Genomic DNA, 13,322 nt, shown 5'->3' on the forward strand with positions numbered 1-13,322 from the left:
GAGTTTGAAATAGTTAAGAATCCTATGTTTAGTGTATCCAACCATTATAACAAGCTACACAGGGAAACTTAGGATGAGTACAACATACAGTATGGTAACTATCTCAATGTCGTGTTCCATGCAATAAACTGTCAACTAAGACAAATTTAAAAGATCATAAAACAACTGGTGCTTTTTGTCTTGTTTGATAGGTTCCCTATATGAAGCAATATGCTTTCAGCCCTCCAGGATGGCTGTTCAAATTCAGTGATACAAATGCAACTCCAAATGGCATGGTGACAGGCTGAAGGAAGGGATCAGAGGTAAGAGTACTTGTTCAACCCGAGGGCCCACATTTTGTCTCTCAACTATCTGTAACTCTGGTTTCAGGGGACCCAAGGCTCTTGTCTGGTTTTGATGGGGATGGCATAAACATGGGGCACAGACACACATGCTGACAAAACAGCTGTACACATAAAATAAAAACTCAAAGTCTTAGTTGCATACCTCGTAGTCCTCTGGACTAAATGCTGTCAAGGACACTGTTCTAAATTCTGCAGTAACCCTGCCAAGCAGTCCCTGTGCACGGACAACTAGTAAACGGATCTCTCCATCCTCTTCCTGCACAGTGATGTGTGGTACACTACCAGCAGGCAGACTCACAGTATCTTCAGGCTGAGGTGGTGGCCCTGTGGAGAACTGCAGCAAGCCTAAAAGAGATGGTTTAGTCATCTGTGGAAGAATTTCTTACTCATCTGAAGCAATCTTGTATAATCATTCGTATCATCAGGCTAAAATCCTGAGCTTTACCTAAAAGATTTTTTAAGTTACTTAACATACTTTGATGCAGAATATTATTTGTTCTACTTTTGAGATTATAGTATAATTACATCATTTCCCCTTCCTCCCTTCAAACTCTCCCATATATCCCTCCTTGCTGTTTTTTCAAATTCATGGCCTCTTTTTTCATTAATTGTTGTTATGTACATACGTGTGTGTGTGTGTGTGTGTGTGTGTGTGTGTGTGTGTGTGTGTGTGTGTGTTGTGTGTATTTTTTTTCAGAGCTCACTGACTATTTGGTATTCAGTAACCAATCAGAATGCTCTTTCTTAGGGAAGACTTTTCTCCCACTCTCAGCATGCCTCAGTTGCAGGTAGTTCTTTTTGTAGAGTTGAGGCCTCATGAGATTTTTCATGTCTATGTTAGCATATCTCCTGGTGCCATCCTTGCTCACCTCATGTTTAGGCAGTCGTATTGGTGAGTAAAATATGTAATGGTGTCTTCTAGAAATGGCAGAAGCTGCACTTATAATTGTTTTGAAGCCTCTATAATGTTGAATATTAGGGATGTATGAGGGAAACAACCAATAGTCTACCCAGCTGTAACATCTATGAACTACACCAACAACCACTGTGGCACAATAATTCTAAGAATGCAGTAGTGGCATGCAGACCCTAGTAGTAACCTACAGCTCTGTGATTGAACTTAAGAGCCCCCTCAGCAAGAAGGAAAGCATGCCTGGTACTGTGAACCCACAATACCCAGGCCTAGTGAAGTCATGTATCTTGGAGGAGAACCTACAACCACACTTTACTAAACTAGCATGATCCCAGCCGGGCATTGGTAGCACACACCTTTAATCCCAGCACTCGGGAGGCAGAGGCAGGTGGATCTCTGTGAGTTGGAGGCCAGCCTGGTCTCCAGAGCGAGTGCCAGGATAGGCTCCAAAGCTACACAGAAAAACCCTGTCTCAAAAAACAGCATGATCCCTAACTATATTCTAACTATTTGCCCTTAATCCCACAGGTAAATGAAGTCCTCACCGCTCAGTGAGGAAAATCCTCTATGCAACACTATGGGAATTTAAAAACATGTATTTCAAAAATTTACTCATATTTGACAAGTCTCTGAATTCTGGAATCCATATCCATACAGCTATACTTTTGATACTTTTAAAAACCTGAAACACTTTCTCTAAAATTTAACTCTAAAAACAGAATAAGAGATTCTCTGCTTCCTTAACCAGGCCCTAGCCATACCCTTCATTCATACACAAAATATCATGTCAATAAAAAAAATCAACATCCATGGTAGTTCCCAATTAAAACTATCACTTGTTAGTATAATGTTCATACTACTACAGTGAAAACTCCACTTTTTGAAACCTAGAAAGACATATATTACAAAGTTTTTGAATTACTTCAAGATTAACACACCACCATAAATATTCTAACTATAGGAATTTTGATAACCATATAAAAGTACTTTTCACTTTAAATAACCCTACAATACTTTCTGAATATATTTTGTAAGCTCAGAAGTTGATCTTTACATTTTCTTTCATAAACAATGTCCTACAACACAGCAACACAGTCATTAGCATTAAGAGGCCTTTAGGGGGTTATAATGCATAATCATTTATATGTAGTTCTTAATAAAATCAAGTATGGTGAGAGAAGAGAACAACTATTGCAACAGAGACTGGTTTACCATAAGGGTGGTCACTAGCTTTGATGGTGATGTCTGTGGTTTCCTTCTCAGGATCTATACTGGCACCACTGATGGGAGTTGAACCAAGTTTTCCATCTCCTGGAACAGCTGAAACCAGTGTCACCCGAAAATACTCACTAAGCTCAGGGATGTCCTCATCAAGAACATATAGATTCAGGACCTGCCCAATGCAAAAGCATGGTAGAAATCACTACTTGGGGAAAATAGCCAACTAACGTCTATATGACTGAAATTGTCAGTAAACATTACTTATATTTATACATACTTGCACATTGAAGGTACATATACAAGTAAGAAGAGATTTAAAGGTATTAATTCCTTAATAATATTTTCTTTAATAAGCTGAATGAGTTACCCCAAAATTTTAATGTTAATATCTTGTTCCCAGGGTGATGGTGTTAGAAGTGGAGACTTTAGAAGAAAACTGGGTATTAAAGGAGACTTGATGAATGGAATTGGGACCGTATCCTCATGAAAAGGTCATGCGGGGCTCATTTACTCCTTTTACCAGATAACATAGTGAATTGGTACCACAGGTGTGAAGCAGAGAAGGAATCTCCCCAGACTCGGAATCTGCAGGCATCCTGCCTTGGGCATCCCCTGTTTTCAAACTGTGAACAGCAAAAAGCTGTTTATGAACTCCCCAGTGTAAAGTATTTTGTGATAGTAGTCTAAACAGGAATGGCAATACATATCTGCAATATCAGTACTCAGGAGGCTGAGGCAGGAGGATGACAAGTCCAAGGCTCACCTTGGCCATATATTTCAAACTATATAAGCAAATAAAATACCTAATAACACAAATCTGGAGTGATATATCCTCAAGCTATGTTAATTTTATTGTATTAGCATTAAAGAATTTACAAAACTAACATTCAAAATTCTTAATCTTTCTCTCATAGAAAGGCTAAATTATGTTCTGTTTTAAAGAATAATAGATACACCTAATTTCCCACATAGTTTACAATGTTTAAACACCAAGGAATTACTAATCAATGAATAAAGAGATGATGAAACACTTTCCCAGAAGCAGCCCGGGAAACCCAGGCCATGGAGTTTACCTCAGACCTCTGCCAAGGCAGGAAGGTGATAGTGCCACTGGCATTAGCAAAATCATCAACGAGGTAACTGATGCCTTCCGATTCGATCTGTGAGATGGTGTAGAAAACATGAACATAATCCAAAGCTCCCCTTGTTCGCTCTACCACACAGGAAACGGTGGAGCCTTCCTCTGTAATCTGTAATTGAGCATAAATGATTTTTAAATGCATGGCCATTGGCACCAGTGATGAAACTAGTGCTTTCCTGGGTCCCTCTACTCTTCTTTATATCTTCGTTCTTCAGCTCTGCCTCTCTGTCCTCCCCAGAATAAAACAGGAGAAAGGAAGAAGCCTGCTTCCAGCAAGTGCCAACATTTAAAGCAAAGTCATTGTACCTTTTCCTTATCAATTTATCAAAGAGTATTTGTAAGAATTACAGACAAGATATATATATATATATTTGACTGTTAAAGCATCAAAGCGATGTTTCAACTTAACAACTGTGGAATGAATCTAAAATTCTAGAGGGGCCAGAATTGTTCTCATAAATTTGGAAGTCAAGAGATAAATGGTATCAAAGACCATATACAAGGTACATATACACTTAAAATTTGGTAAGTGATGTATAGACAGACTGAGACAACACAAGTAGTGGTTCAACATGTATGTTGGGATCCACATTTTATTTCTAGTGTTACAGTTTTTCTTAAGACTTTAGATAACTATCCTTGTATCACTTCAGGGTATCAATTAATCTGCAGCCTTCCGAGGACCATTGTTACCAATAAACAAATTCCTTCTCAAGGCAATATGACACAACACACTTGCTGTTGGGTGCCTCAAATATTTACTGTGTACACTGTTTCATTGGTTCCCATCTTTCTTCTTAAGCATCAGTGGCAATGTTTTTTGAGTTACTACCTCCTGCTCCAGTCTCCCCAAGGGCTTAATGTTCTCGCTACCTGAACTGGTAACTGATGGCTTCTAGAAAGCCATCCAGCATGTTATGACAGAATGACTTCCTTAGGTGACGCCCTCCAACCTTAAGGGCTGAAGAGAAGAGGACAAAGCAGCAAAAAGACCCAAGTACACTATATGACTTCCCATGTGATGCCCCTCTGAGGGCTCTCCTTGCATCTGCACACTGTGGGGATGTATCTGAGCAAATTGGCGATGGGAAAAGTGAGGTCAAGGGCCAGAGTTCTGAGCCCCTTCCTGGAATGCTTATCAACTCCTCCCAGACTCTTCTTAAACAAGGGGTTATAGTGATGACAGGACTTGAATAGAAATTAAACACACACTTCACATAGATTCTAGTAATACATTACTATATACAAGTATTTCCTTCCTTAAAAATATAGACACCCATGTATAACAAAAGAAATGCTACATAAAAATATCTCAGTATCTCACTTTATAAAAAAGAGATGTGTACATCCTAAAAAGAGGGATTCCTGTGTATTTCAACTTCCAATGCAATGACAAATAATTTGCTCCACTTTGCCCTCTAATTTTATGTTTTTATTATTTGAGAAATAAATGCAATATATATGTTGATCATATTCTCTCCTCCATCTTTTCCCACATTCTACCCTCCACCTATACATTTAATGTTCTTTCTCTGATAAAAAAAATTACTATACTGAAACAAAACAATAATACACACACACACACACACACACACACACACACACACACACACACACACACACACACACGGAGTCCTATTGTGTTGGGCAGCTCCTCCTATGCATGGGGTCTATCTTGGTATCACTTGGTATCCAAATTTTAATGAGAATGATTTTTTTGTACAATATATACCAATACACCATTAGTTTGAATATGTAAATATTCAACCTTTTCTTTTAGCAACAGGCAGGGAGTAAATCTATCCAAAGACTTATTCAGGAATGTGTGCCTTTTAGACCTAAAAAGCAAGACTGGGAGGGGTCAAAACTAGGAGAGAGCTCTGTTTCCACACTATACCTTCAACTAGTAAAACCATCAAGAAAATGCTCCTGACATGCCATACAAGTATATTCAAATGCATGCTTTATGTGAAGTTTATATAGAAAAAGTAATGTGTTTGTTCTGGATTCAGCAAAGCATATCTTGGAAAATTTCAGTTAAAGATTCCTTTAGGTGTCAAGAGTCCATAAGAACAAATCACTTAGTATGATTGGCTTTAAAAAATACCTTTAATGTTCACAAATATTATAAAAGAAATACCATCACCTGAAGTTTTATTGTTTTAAATACTTAGGTCAAAAAGATGAAGCAATACTGAGAAAAGGTTAATTGCTTTAAAGCTTGGCGATGAGCAGCTGTATCCACTATTCCAGCTGCTCCATTTGGGTGTACATCATCTACAGAAACTTAAATTCAGGTTTATTCATTTTCCTTCCCACAACCAGACATCTGAGGTATCCTGACTCGGGATGCATAGTAACATGAATGTGATATTTCTGACACATTTGGATAAGCCCTGGACTAAAAAGTATAATTACTGACACGGGAGTCTATCAAGAGAGAGAAAGAATGTATCTAAATGTTTCCCTAATGTTATCATATTTATCTAAACTGACTTTAGAGTTTTGATGCAAGCATTTAGGCCAGTGAACTGATCCCCTGAAATGCTCAGAGCCATTTTTACCCAGTTTCACACTAGAAACAGCCAGTATTCCTCAATATTGTATCCCCTTTTGTTTTTAAATTCAATTTGATTTAGTTACATGTATGTATAAGTGTATAGGTATGTGCACACAAGTACAGGTGTCTTGCAGGCCAGAAAGGGTGCTGGATGCCCGGAACTGGAATTTCAGGAGTTGGAAGCTGCCCAATATAGATGCAGGGAACAAACTCAAACTTAGTATGATTAAGAGCAGTACATACTCTTAATCACCCTGCACTTAGCCAGCATTTTTCCAAGTGAACATATCAATGGAAGATCAGAAGTAAGGGCAATCAATAAGAAAGTTGTCAAGTCCATTTGTGCAGAAACAGGGCAGTTTTGTGAAACGTGAATCCAGCTTCTTAGTTTAAATAGAAAATTAAAGCTAAAGAATTACAAATCCATTTTAAGTTTTTTATTCTGTTGGGGCAATGCTTTGTGAGGGATTTTTTCATATAATATAGTAGGCACTTAAAACACAGTTAAGTGAAAATAGGATCTTATTTCCATAATGGTCTTCCCAAGTCATTTCTAAATTAAGCCACATGTATAAAAATATAAAACAGAGGATTAGCTATAATAAAACATAAGTCTCACAAGTTCTATGAATTATTGTGAAAAAGTAATTTTATCAATGATTTTATAAAGTGAGCTAAAGAAGAAATAACGAAGAAATTATACAGAATAACAAAACATGGTATCATGGGTACTATGCTGGGTCTAACACGATCAGTCATGTATTCAATACAGATCCCAACTATAATCCAAACAATATGCATTATCAGAGCTCCAATCTACCTCTAAGCTAATTGATTATTCCTATTATACTCTACTAAGCACCTGTTTCCTGGCATGTAGTACACCTGGGCAAAGAAAAATAACAAAGCAATTATGATCACTTTCAGTATTTCTGAAAATTAACAAAGTATCTATTAAATTCAGTCTTAGGAGGCACAGAGTAAACAGAGACTTCTCAAATTTGTTTCTTTGTGGACCCTGCACACTCATATAATCACTGAAAAGTGCAGTTTCTGTCTATATTAGTGAAGTCCATTGCTAGCCACTATACTAAAAAATGTAAAAATGAAATGAGTAATGACTAGTAACTAATTGCAATACAACACTAAGCCTGCCTGTCAACACAAACAACATGTATCTGAGGAATAACTACATATTCTAAAACAAAGAAGAGCAGTATCAAGGAGCAGCATTTTTATTTTTATGTCTTTTCTAATCAATTGATTCTCAACCTGTGGGTCACGACCCCTTTGGGAGCCGAACAATTATTTCCTTTTTATTAATTTTTTTTCATTTATTTCACATACCAACCCAGTTTCCCCTCCCTCCTCTCTTCCTGTTCCCTCCTGCCTCCTCCCATCTATCTCCCCATTCGCTCCTCCCCCACTGAGCAATCATTTCACAGGGGTCACTTAAAGCCATCAGAAAACACAGATATTTACAGTATGAGACATAACAGCAGAAAAAATATAGTTACAAAGTAGCAACAAAAATAATTTTAAGGTTGGGGGTCACTACAACATGAGGAACTAACTGTATTAAAGGGTTATAGCATTGGAAAGGTTGAGAACCACTGCTCTAAAGTTTAATAGAGAACAGCTCTACTTGATAGCTCCTTTTATAGTTAGTAGGTATGCTACTCCCTGAATTCTAGCTGAAGTGTAAATAGAAAATGCAGCCTTACATATATAACTGGAAAATAGTGGGATCGTCATAGATTTTTAGGATAACTATGGGTACTGCAGCACCACGCCAAAATTTGAAAATTAGCAGTTTCTTAGAGTTTTGTGAAACCTATAAACATTTTGTTGCACTGTAACCCACTGCCCCTCTTGCATTAGGAATCAACCTTCTATCTATGCAATGATTATTTAGAACATATTGGGTTAATAAGTTCATCAAATCTTCCACATGTTGACATAATTTAATTATACAAAACAACTGGTATAGATCACTGGCAATATTATCTCAAACATCTGAAGTACTCAAAAACTGTCAAACTCACTCTGGCTGATAAAATTTCTAAAATTAAGATTTTCATGTGAAAGATTGGATATTTTTAAATCACCAACCAGAACTATTATTTGTTTTCTCAAAGTCAATAGCTTATTTTCTGAAAACATGTGCCAAATACCATACCAAAGTAGGCATAAGCAAAATTTGTCAACATTTTTTTCAAGAAGAATGTGGTGTTCCAAAGATCAGCAACTAACTCTGAGCAAGACTCAAAATTGGGTCTGCATCTTTCTTCACTCATCCATTACAGTCTTGTCTGTGCGTGTGTATGTGGTGAGTGTACCTATGGGAATCCATGTTTGCACCTATGTGGCCACACCACTATGCATGTGCATGTGAAGGCCGAAAGTTAACTTCAATAGTATTCCACTTTATTTGTTGACACAGGGTGGCCTGCAGAATGTAGAGCTCACTGATTTTAGCCTATCTAGTTTTGCATGGGTTTTGAGTCCTCACATTGACAAGGGCAAGCATTCTAAACACTGAAAAATTCTCCTAGCCCCACCACTGTGTGGGGGGGGGGGCACGTGTGCAGGTGCCAGCAGACCAGAAGAGAGCCGTGGAGCTGGAGTTATAAGAGGTTGTAAGCCAACCACGGGTCCTCTGCAAGAGCAGTGCATACTCTTGGGTGCTGATCAGTGTCCAACCATCATGCTTTGATAATGCCACAGAAAACACCTTTCACTCTACTCATCCTGTGGCATGTAATATTTGAAAAACAGGCACCTGGGGTTTGAAATTTTCAAAACTTAATTTTGTACTGATTTATGAAAGATATTTTTGGTTGTGAGTCTAGCCTTTAATGGCTGAGCCATCTCTCCAGCCCTCGTGAAAGATATTTTTAAATGAAGTTAATACTATATTATGCCGTAGTCATTAACTGGCAGAGTGGGTAACATCTCCATAATTTTTACAAAGTTGATAGAAGCTACAAGTCTACATCATCTTTGCTTTTGTAGCACAAAATGGAAATAAAATGAAAAACTGAAATATTTTAGTATTGCTTATCAAATTAAGTTGGAACTTGCTGAGGCCCTGAAGATATCTCAAAAAAACTAAGGGGCCCTAAAGCCATTTTGAGAAAGATTTCTGTAAAACTGAATAAATATTGTTGCTTTCAATAATTATACTGATGATAAAAATAGGAGTTTTAGGTTTCTCCTATCATTTCAAAAATAGGAATTATGTAATATCCCTAAGAATCAGTTGTCAATGTTTAATCTTTTAGACTCAACAATTTTCCTGTCTTAATCACCAAATATTTCTTTTTCAAATACAGATCCATCCATTTTATCTCATATAGGCCTGGAAAATGCCAGCTGAAACTTCACTGCAGTTTGGGCCATGTGGCCTAATGCATACAAATTTTCTCATCCACAGTGAAGGGCTTGGTGGAATGTATTGAGACTAAGCAGCATAACTACACAGTAAACTATCACCAAGTGGGGTCATCAATGGGATTTGTGAAACAAGCCAGCATTGAAAACTTGACTACAATGGCTCAGACCAGGGAACACTGAGAGACTACTCTTCATTTTACTTAAAAGTGTTGAGCTTTGCTTTTCCAGTTTGATGACTTATGGACTTAACTAAAACTAAAGACTATCTGAAACGCTGTGTGCTTTTTCACATTTTGATACCAAATGTATTCAAAAGGTCCTACATGTTTTCTGAATACCTACAACATTCCATTCTCAATGCTACTGATACACCAATGGGTAAGAAGACCTTCCTGTAACTCAGAAATGTTTCTCTGAGTGTAATGGATACAGCTGTAGATAGATATAGATAAGTAGACTTACAAAGGCCAGAGGGAAATTGATAATGTGATCCATGCTCCAAAAACATTAAACAATGAGTGGGCAAAGAGCAGTGAGTTTGAGAAGGTTATCAGTCACTTTAAATAGAGACAGTGTCTTTAAGTAACTACAACTGAAGACCTAGAATGAAACAATTGCAAAGACTGAAGCTGATGAGTGCTGCATCTTGACACTGGGTTTGTACCAAGGCAAGCTGTCATACTAATGATAGATGGGAATGACACAGATGAGGACAGTATCACAGGCAGAGGCCAGATCTTGAAGGTAACTTAAGGAATATGACAGTACATGACACCATCATGGTTCTTACAACCGAGCAAAAGCCATCCAACTTTTTAAGATTAGGGATAATGACATTTGAAAAGACATGGAGAAAGATAACAAATTAAGAACCTCAAGGGATAAGTTCAGATTCTAGTCCTTTTATAGTATCTTAGAGGCAAAGGACAAAATTGATAATCATTAAGTTCTAATAAACACAAAACCTTAAACAGGAATTTGACTTGATCCCACTGGATTTAATTCAACATAGGATAGTTATTTCTCAGACCTGTAACTCTGTCTAATTCTACAATGAGAGCAAAGATATGTTGTATCTGTATTAGATTATCAGAAAAGTGCATACATGTGAATATGTAAACGTTGATGTCTGTATCCCCTTTAAATGCTTTATCAGCACAGAAGAAATGACTCTGGGGCAAAGACATTTATTATCAAGTTTGATGTCCTGAGCTTGATCCTACAACACACACTGTGGAAGGGAAGGACTGGCTATCACCAGTTATTCTCTGACCTACAGGGGCACAGCAGATACATACACCAAATAATACAATTAAAAAGTAGGGCACAGAACTAAACAGAGAATTCTCAATAGAGGAATCTAAAATGGCTGAAGGACACTTAAGAAACCGATCAACATCCTTAGCCATCAGGGAAAAGCAAATCAAAACAACTCTGGAGATACCATCTTACTCCTGACAGAATGGCTAAAATCAAAAACATCAATGACAGTTTATGCTGGAGAGGATGTGGAGAAAGGGAAATGCTTCTGCATTGCTGGTGGGAGTGCAAACTTTGTGGGAGTACAGCCACTTTGGAAATCAGTATGGTGGTTTCACAGGAAAATGGGAACAAGTCTACCTCAAAATCCAGCAATTCCACTCTTAGGCATATACCCAAAAGATGCACATTCATACAATAGGGACATCTGTTCAACTATGTTCATAGCAGCATTATTTGTAATAGCCAGAACCTGGAAGCAACCTAGATGCCCTCAACCAAAGAATGGATACAAAAAATGTGGTACATTTACACAATGGAGTACTACTCAGCAGACAAGACATGGAATCTTGAAATTCACAGGCAAATGGATGGAACTAGAAGAAACCATACTAAGTGAGGTAACCTAGTCACAGGAAGACAAACATGGTATGTACTCACTCATATACAGATATTAGACATAGAATAAAGGATTACCAGACTACAATCCACACCTCCAGAGAAGCAAGGAAATAAGGAGGACTCTCAGAGAGACATACATGGTCCCGCAGAGAAGGGGAAAGGGACAAGAGCCCCTGAACAGATTGGGAGCATAGGGAGAGAAAGGAGGGAGGTAGGAGGGACAAGGGGGGGGGAGAATATGAGGGATGAGGAAAATTGAGTGGAGAGAGGAATAGAAGAGAACAAGAAAAGAGACACATCAATAGAGGGAGACACTATAGGTTTAAAGAGAAATCTAGCACTAGGGAATTGTACAGAGATCCACAAGGATGACCCCAACTGGGAACCTAAGAAATAGTAGAGAGGCTACCTTAAATGCCCTTCTCCTATAATGAAAATGATGACTACCCTAATTGCCATCCTAGAGCCTTCATTCAGTAGCTGATAGAAGCAGAAGCAGACATCCACAGCTAAGCACTGAGCCATATTCCTGGAATCCAGTTGTAGATACAGAGGAGGAATGGGCAAAGCAGTCAAGACCATGCTGGAGAAACCTACTGAACCAGCTGACCTGACCTAGTGAGAGCACAGTGACCCTAGTTGTAAATCTTAGAAACCAGCATTGGACTAAACTAAACCCTCCGAATGTGGGTGCCAGTTAGGAGGCCTAGGCGGGCTATAGGACCTCTAACAGTGGAACCAGTATTTATCCCTAGTGCACAAATGTTCTTTGGGAGCCCACTCCCTATGTAGGAACACTATTTCAGCCCAGATACATGCAGAAGGGCCTAGGCCCTCCACCAAATGTTGTGACAGACATTTCTGATCCCCCATGGAATGCCTCACCATCCTTGGGGAGCAGGTAGGGGTGGGTTGGGGGTTTGGTAGGGGGCATGGGAGGGAGACAGAACAGGGAGGGTGATACATAAAATGATTGTTTCTAAATAAAAAAAGGAAATGAAAAAGAGATAACAAACAGTAAATATAAAAGAACAATTTAAAGTCATTATTAACATATACAATATTTCTGAAGTTTAAAACAACTGAAGTTCTCTTGTCTTGTGGTTGCCAGGGAAACTAAGGGTCTAGATGAAATTCCAGAGATCTGGGCATTTCAATTTTAGCTACAATGAGTCCTGTGACACAGATAATTTTTTAAGTTCTATTCATCCCATTTTTCTTAATCATTCAATTCACATATACATTCATCTAGATCTACTGGTGTCAAGTTGCAGAGCAAATAGCTCTCTTGTTTCTTGGCAGTGTCTTACTTGCTTGGAGTGTTTGCTGTCACACACAACACCTGTGAGGTGGTTTCATGAGATCTCGTATTACTAATGAGGAAACTGAGGTGATCATGTGTCTTTGAAAACTTAGGAAGAACTGATAAGAACAGTAAAGTGGTTGATGAATTAAGCCAGCCAAGAAAGTTGGTAAGAAACATTACCAAACCAAGTTGGGAGAATCCTATAACTACTTCAAAATGTTCCCTGTAAGAAAAGCAAATTGAAATCGAGTTTCATTTTTAATTATTCACACAGATTTTGAGTATGAATTATTTCATTTACATATATGGTATCCAAAAATTAGCAAAATTACCTGTAGTACATAATTAATCTTTAAAGGGATTAACTTTAAAGCTAATTGCTAAGAGTTATTTGCTCTTTTGTCAGTTTCTCTCACCTCCATAAGGTGACTTGAGCTGAAAACTACCAGGAACAGGGACTGAGATTTACATGTACAAACTACATGAGCAGCTACAGCATAGCTCACCCCTAACCAAATCCACCTGCAGAAAGTTTTACTATGAAGCTCTCCCAAGCCCCC

The 13,322-nt window shown here is 38.1% G+C and overlaps 1 protein-coding gene across 1 annotated transcript in view; it reads right to left on the reverse strand.

The window, feature by feature from the left end:
• The window catches only part of Adgrv1 (adhesion G protein-coupled receptor V1), a 509,614-nt gene that overhangs the window by 457,706 nt on the left and 38,586 nt on the right, over positions 1 to 13,322 (reverse strand). The window contains exons 21-23 of the mRNA XM_035440478.1: positions 3,552 to 3,728; positions 2,470 to 2,650; positions 487 to 689 (exon numbers count right to left, since the gene is read on the reverse strand). Coding sequence (XP_035296369.1) covers positions 487 to 689; positions 2,470 to 2,650; positions 3,552 to 3,728 — 561 coding nt within the window. The remainder of the gene's footprint in view (positions 1 to 486; positions 690 to 2,469; positions 2,651 to 3,551; positions 3,729 to 13,322) is intronic.

Source organism: Cricetulus griseus, chromosome 2 (genome assembly GCF_003668045.3).
Source record: "Cricetulus griseus strain 17A/GY chromosome 2, alternate assembly CriGri-PICRH-1.0, whole genome shotgun sequence".
Classification (NCBI taxonomy): Eukaryota; Metazoa; Chordata; class Mammalia; order Rodentia; family Cricetidae; genus Cricetulus; species Cricetulus griseus.